Here is a 6,368-nt window from a genome sequence, read left to right on the forward strand (position 1 = left end):
ATCACAAATATGCGACGCTGGTAGCGAACGTGTTAACCCCTTGCCCTACAATATCGTGCCAGACTCGTGGCAAAGATTTCAAATAGAATTTAACAAAGATAAATATTATTCAATTTGTTTGAGTGCAAATTACATATTATTCTTCTCTTATCGATCATTACACCTTCAAGCACACGTTGACATGTAATAAGACTGGAATTTTCTCTTATTCTTAGAAAAAGAAGTCATAGGGCAAGGGGTTAATATTTAACTACCTATAACACTACATTCCAAATAATACACGTTCTCAAACTTCTTTTTGGTTCGTCACAATCTTATTCTCCCTCTTTATCTAATGGTCTGTAGAACGTAATGGAAATGTCCTCCACAAAATAGCGGGTGGTGACCCGGACTGGATTTCAAGTTCACCCATCTAATTTAGAACGTCGAAGATCCATTGAAGTTTCGTCTCTGTAAGAGTTCTCTGTAGAACCAGCGACTCGGTTAGCGCGGTTTAATCAAAATCTCCGTTGGAAGGAGATCCGGAACTGGGATCAATTCCTTGCGATTTTCGCGGATTCCTTGTTCCCGGCCACGTGTTCCAGGTCAAGGCTGTCGTACTCGAGGCCCGCGGTGTTATCGTAATAGGCGTAGTCGTAATCGGATTTCTTGCCGGATCTCGGTCGCGGCGTAGTGGTCACCGGCAGTTTCGTCGTTGACGAGAACGGTCTCGCTGACCCGCTGACGTAGGTGCTTCCCCTGGGAGTGGTAGGATTTTGTGGGGGCCTCTGGGTGTTCGAGTTGAACGTATTGGGATTGTAGGTGGTGGCAGTGGAGATCCTCCTGTCGAAATGAACATGCGTGTCTTCATTCATTCTCTTTTCTGAACAACGAAAATCAACGAGATCCTTTGATCGATCGTTTATTTTTCCTTTTCGAATTTGAATTTCAATTTACTTTAAATTGCGGCAAGGTGGGGTTAAACGGTGGACGGACCTGGTACCCCAAATTCAAAGGGGGCTTCCGCAGTATGCACCTCGGTATTACTTCGAAATGTGTAATTATTTTCGCGAGTTCTTACATCATACATGCTTAGTTCCTTCATTAATCAATTTACATTTAGTTTTATCCATTCGACATCTAATGAATGTTACTCTTTCTTTTGTCAAAGCAACTAAGGAATAATAAAGAAAGCAGTCGGAGGCTATGGACGAAGGTTGGTCGAGTGGGATCTGATTACCTTGGCACCGGAGTGGTAGATCTAGGCGTTTCGGCCAAGTGGTTGATGCTCGCTGGACTGAATCCGATCCCGACGGAAGATCTTGCTATGTCGTAGTTGCTCGTGCTGGTTTCGGTGTAATATTTACTGTTGCCGCCGTCGTAATTGTTATACTGCGTGGCCTTCTTCGGCGCTTTGGTGCTCTCGTAATACTGCTGCGAGGAGCCCTTGGCCGGCTGGCTAGTCTTGTCGTAGTACTGTGTATTCTCGTTGTTCCTCGTCTGGGCCTGACCATTGTCGTTTGCCACGTACTTCTTCGTAGCCGGACTGTAGGTGGTCGGCGCAAAGCTGCTGCTTCCCGTGTAACTAGCAAAGTACTTCGTGCTGGCTTGAGAGATCTCCTGTCTCGTAGACGTGGGTCTGTATTGTCCGTTGTTGTTATTGTTATAAGCGTTATCGTAGACAGTGGCCGCAGGCGTCGTGGACTGGTAAGGCACGTTGTTGTTCCCATTGCGTTGAATGTTGTTATAATTCCTTTGGTAGTTGGTGTAATCGTTCGCCTGGTAATTGGTGCTGGGTTGCAAGGTGGTCGGTTGCGGGAATTGTCCACCGTTGCTGTAGCTCTGATAGTTCTTGTTGTAACTAGTCGGCTTCACCGTGGTGCTCTGACCGAAACCACCGCCGTTTTGCTGACCGTTCGAGTTTGAGTTGCCATTGTAGGCGGGGTTGTAAGCGGTCGTGCGGCTGGTGGTGCTGGGCGATTGGAAGTTGTAGTTGTCTTGGTAATTCGTGTTGGGCCTGTAGGTCGAGGACGGCGTGTTGTACCTCTGTGTGTTCTGGTTCCTGTTCTCCTGCGGCCTGGCGCTAGTGGACGAAACGAAACTGGTGGCTCGTTGGTTGTAATTGTTCCCGCTGTAGAAGCCGGTGTACGTGTTCTGATTGTTAGCGCTGGATGGGGCGGGAGCCGGTGTGCTGGACTGGTAGTTGTTGTTGCCGTTTCCGTTCTCGCTGAACTGTTGCTTCCTGCTGACCTTTCTCACTCCGGGTTTCTTCCTGGTGTCCTGTACCTCTTCCTTGTAGATCTTCTCGTTCTCATAATCGTCCTCCCTGCCGTTCCTCCCGTTATTATAGAAGTTACCGCTGCTGCTGCCGCGCAGATCTCGGTTGTTGCCGTTCTGGTTCGCGTTGTAGCTGGCAGAAGACACTCTGTTGAGGGTGTTGGCTGAGGAGCGGACTGGGTCGCTGGTCTCACTGCGCTGCAGGTGGTCCTGCGGCTCCGCGTCACTACGGTAATTGTCGTAGTGTGGCGACTCTAGTCCTGACCCGATCCTGTACAGGTCGAAGTTGTCGCTGGCGTAGTAGAGCGTTGCTGCCTCGCAGTCCACGTCGTACCAGTCAGCGCACGTTTGGCTTTCTTGGTCGAACGCGGTGTCGTTGGGACACAGGAACCTTTTGTTCAACAAAGTTGGGGTTTTAGAATGAAATGATCACGCCTGTATTTGGTATAGAGCAGGTATCTTACAGGTATGAAGCCAGTCGAAGTCTTATGTATGGGTAAGTATCGCAAATTTGATTGTCAAGAGCAAATGATTATAGAAACTTACGCAAATTCGTTACGTATGGCTTAAGACAATTATTCTCAATTTTTCTTGCCCAGATAAGACAGGGGAGTGGACACCCGTAGTCTATTTCTAGAGTGTGCGAGTTAGCTTACTTGTAGTCTTGGATAGTGCCTGATACGGACACGCAGACGTGGAACACCTGGCAGTCAGTCTCAGGGTCGGCGTAGTAGCTTCCTACGATCTTGTTGCGACAAGTGAAGGAAGTTTCCGGCATGTATTGCTGAGAGTATCTGGGCGGTGGCCGTTGAAGACCGAGAACAGAGACTCCAAGCACAGTCACTGGAACGAGAAGAGAATTATTAACGTTGACCTATTTGAGACCAAGGTTTTTGTAAAAGCTGACGTCTAGGAGCTATTATTTTCTTTTGGTTATACTGAAAATTTAGAAAAGAGAAGAGTTTTGAAAGGCGAAAAATTTACATTGTAGACAAACTAATATAAGTTCTAATTTTCACACACCTTTAATTTCTATTTTATTTATCTCCACGTACATTGTATTATATATCTATTGTGTTAATAAATAGATTTCAGAAAACTTTTGTTTTAATAATACATTAAAAAACGTTTTTGTTAATAGTTAAATATTCATATAAATGAATATTTTTATTTTTGTATTATAAGAACAATTATTGCAATTGAACGTTCTTGTTCTAACGAAATTAAAATGGAACATTATCGCAGTTTGAGAAGTAATGAAATTTTCACAAATAGTATTTTAATATGTTGTTTTCCTGCATATTGTTATATTATTTAAATGATATTTATTTCTAATACTTACTTAGGTGAGATTAGGATTGTCAGTAGACGGTTTTTTATTCAATTAATTAAGGCTGCAAAATATTTCTAAAGTTCAGTATATTTTAAGAAATTTTATGATACTTCAAGCAATTTTTTTTTAAAGTATCATTTAAACAAAATAAAGTTGTTTAAAATCTGTTTACACAGTTGTTTTTCACATTAAAATATACTTAGTTTTGCTGGTTTCACTAGTTTGCAAAATATTTGACTAATTATGTTTCTCACCCCTAACTTTAAGAGTAATTTCCACTCCTTCAATATATATGATACCTAATGAAAAAAATACATTTCAATGATTTCTACGTAAACTACTTTCTACCACAGTTTCATTAAAATTCTTGTTAAAAATTCGTCGGATTTTATTTCGATATGTATCCTTAATACTAAAAAATGGAGCTTTTTTACAACCCTCATTGATATTATAAAAAGTATGCATATTTCTCAAATTTACACGCTTCAAAGTTGAAGCTTTCAAAAATTCCGATAAAAAAATCCTTAAGCGAATCTGATAAAATTTGAATCAGACTAGTCAACGGTACGGTTAGGTAACATGATTATTATTAACACAATAACATGTAATTTAACGAAACAATTCATAAGTAACGACGCGGTTAATTAATACCAAAATTCGTTGATCATTGAGTTTATTTGTTGGCTATTAATGCATTTTTTATTATAATTATTCTGGGCGCCAACTGTAAACATCTAACGGTCAAAAAGAATCAAGGATACCCAGCAATTAACAAAGAACAGTTAATTAAATGATTTTAGTAGAAAGAAGAATATTGTGACTCATCCTATAAAATGAAAATATAGATGGAAATCGGAATTAAATTCGTTTTTTGTAGACATTATGCAATATCTGTTGTACCCAAAAAGATTCTCTATTTGACAGCAATGCAATCTCTTTATCACCAAAAATTAAGCGATTTTTATTAAATCATATTCGGAAAACATTTTTCTATCTCTTTCTGCCTCTCCCTCTCTCCCTCTCTCTCACTCTCCCCCCCCCTCTCTCTCCCGAACAAAAACAATTAATTTCAACCCTGCCAACCTTTAACAATTTTTTAACTTTTCTCCCCAGAAACGCCAGCGAAATTTACAGCCTCTATAATAAAGTTTGTAAGAGCAAAAAAATAGTAAAAATGATTAAAGATAAAGAGTAATGAATTATTAATATTAGAACAACCAGATGGATCAAAATAATCCACTCCTGATTTATTCTTTCACAATTATTGAAAAAATACAAATGCTGCTTGGAGAAATTACCAAATAAATTGATTTAGTTACATGCGAATTGAGATGTAAGCCAATGGACGTCTCAATAAATGCCCCCAAATAATTCTTACAGAAAAAGAACAAAATGTCAGTTTGACTGGTCAGTAGTTTTAGCGTTAAAAGTATTTTAGGACATGATACGCTGTAAAGCGTGGTGTTATGGATAGATAAAATAAGATCAAAATTCTATAAATTTTCAACAAATTCTTCAAAGATTCTTAAAAAATTTGTTAAAAATTTTTCAAAAACTGGATCCCACCTCGCTCTTCGAAATTACTAAATCAACCCAAATATGACCTCATTAATCACATCACCCGCGACTGAATTTTTATAGAAAAAGAACACAAAGTCAGTTTGATTGGTCACTAGTTGTACTGTTAAAAGTGTTTTTGGACATGATACACTGTAAAACGTGATGCTATGGATGGACAAACCAAGATCAGAATTCTATAAAAATTCTTCAAAAACCCTTCAAAAACCCTTGAAAAACCCTTGAAAAACCCTTGAAAAACCTCTAAAAAATCGTTCCAAACTTCTTGAAAAACTGGATCCCACATCGCCCTCGAAAATCCCCAGACCACCCAAACTACCACATCACCCGCGACTGAAACGTCAAAAAGCCCAAATCCCCTAACAGCATGGCTTCATCGGCACGAGTGCATCAGGCAAGACCGATTAAAGCTGCTCGCGGAAGATCACGCGATCTGGACTGAATTTCTCCGGCGCAGAAGACGCGAGCACGTAACCGTAGAAAAGAAAAACTCTCCCTTTCGGTTTCCCCGTGAGAGCGAGAGGGCCGCTCGATTTGGAGTGAAACTCCGGCGCCGGCAACGTACCCCAGATGAGGATGAAGCGTCGTCCTACGGTGTCCATGGTGTCGATTCGATTGTCGTTGCACTGTTGCTGCGCAGGACCGGTATCACTCCTGCGTTACCTTTGCGAAGGGATTCTTGGAGGCGACTGCGGCGTCGTGGAGAACGTCTCGGGCCGAGAAGAGGATGGCTAGCAGGGAACGGTCTCTAGGAGAGGATGACTCTGGGGCCAGGCGAAGGTAGGGGCAGCGGCCCGCTGCTCCTTTCTGGAGAGAAGGTGCCCGCACGTGTGATGGGGGTAGAGGACGTAACGCTGCCGTTACGTCACTCCCGGCACGACGGTGCACGTTTCAGTCCCCGGATGATGAGTCCCCTGGTATTCCGATCCCTCCTCCGTACATGCGTGAACACAATTCACCGGAGAAACCGTGAACCGAGAGAAACCGAGGGAACAATTTGCACCTGGGACGTATCTGTGGTCTCGGCTTTAGCGGCTCTTCTCGGTTTCGAGAGGAATGGGTTTGATTTGTTTCGTGGGTTTTCGCTTGGAGCGCTTGTGCAAGGACCTTTGACGCTTTTGTTCGACGCTAAAACTATCGGACAGTTGGCAGTGTTTACGGATTTGAAACGCTTGGAGGCCAATGCGGTTAAGTCGATTTT

The 6,368-nt window shown here is 42.1% G+C and overlaps 1 protein-coding gene across 1 annotated transcript; it reads right to left on the bottom strand.

Moving 5' to 3' along the window:
• Nucleotides 1-533: 533 nt before the first annotated feature.
• LOC116425969 (uncharacterized) lies at nt 534-5,769 on the bottom strand. Its single transcript, XM_076364889.1, has 4 exons — nt 5,733-5,769; nt 2,913-3,099; nt 1,220-2,647; nt 534-822 (listed from the first exon to the last, which is right to left on the bottom strand). The coding sequence occupies exons 1-4, from the start codon at nt 5,767-5,769 to the stop codon at nt 534-536; spliced, it is 1,941 nt and encodes a 646-aa protein (XP_076221004.1).
• Nucleotides 5,770-6,368: the final 599 nt, after the last annotated feature.

The sequence above is a fragment of the Nomia melanderi genome, chromosome 2 (genome assembly GCF_051020985.1).
Source record: "Nomia melanderi isolate GNS246 chromosome 2, iyNomMela1, whole genome shotgun sequence".
NCBI classification, from domain to species: domain Eukaryota; kingdom Metazoa; phylum Arthropoda; class Insecta; order Hymenoptera; family Halictidae; genus Nomia; species Nomia melanderi.

What these genes read in the sequence shown, in the direction of transcription:
- LOC116425969 (XM_076364889.1), bottom strand. Translation starts at nt 5,769, where the DNA reads ATGGACACCGTAGGACGACGCTTCATCCTCATCTGGG. An exon ending in ACGCTTCATCCTCATCTGGG is followed by an intron (nt 3,100 to 5,732) that starts GTACGTTGCCGG and finishes TTCTCGTTCCAG; the next exon opens with TGACTGTGCTTGGAGTCTCT. An exon ending in TCTACCACTCCGGTGCCAAG is followed by an intron (nt 823 to 1,219) that starts GTAATCAGATCC and finishes TCATTTCGACAG; the next exon opens with GAGGATCTCCACTGCCACCA.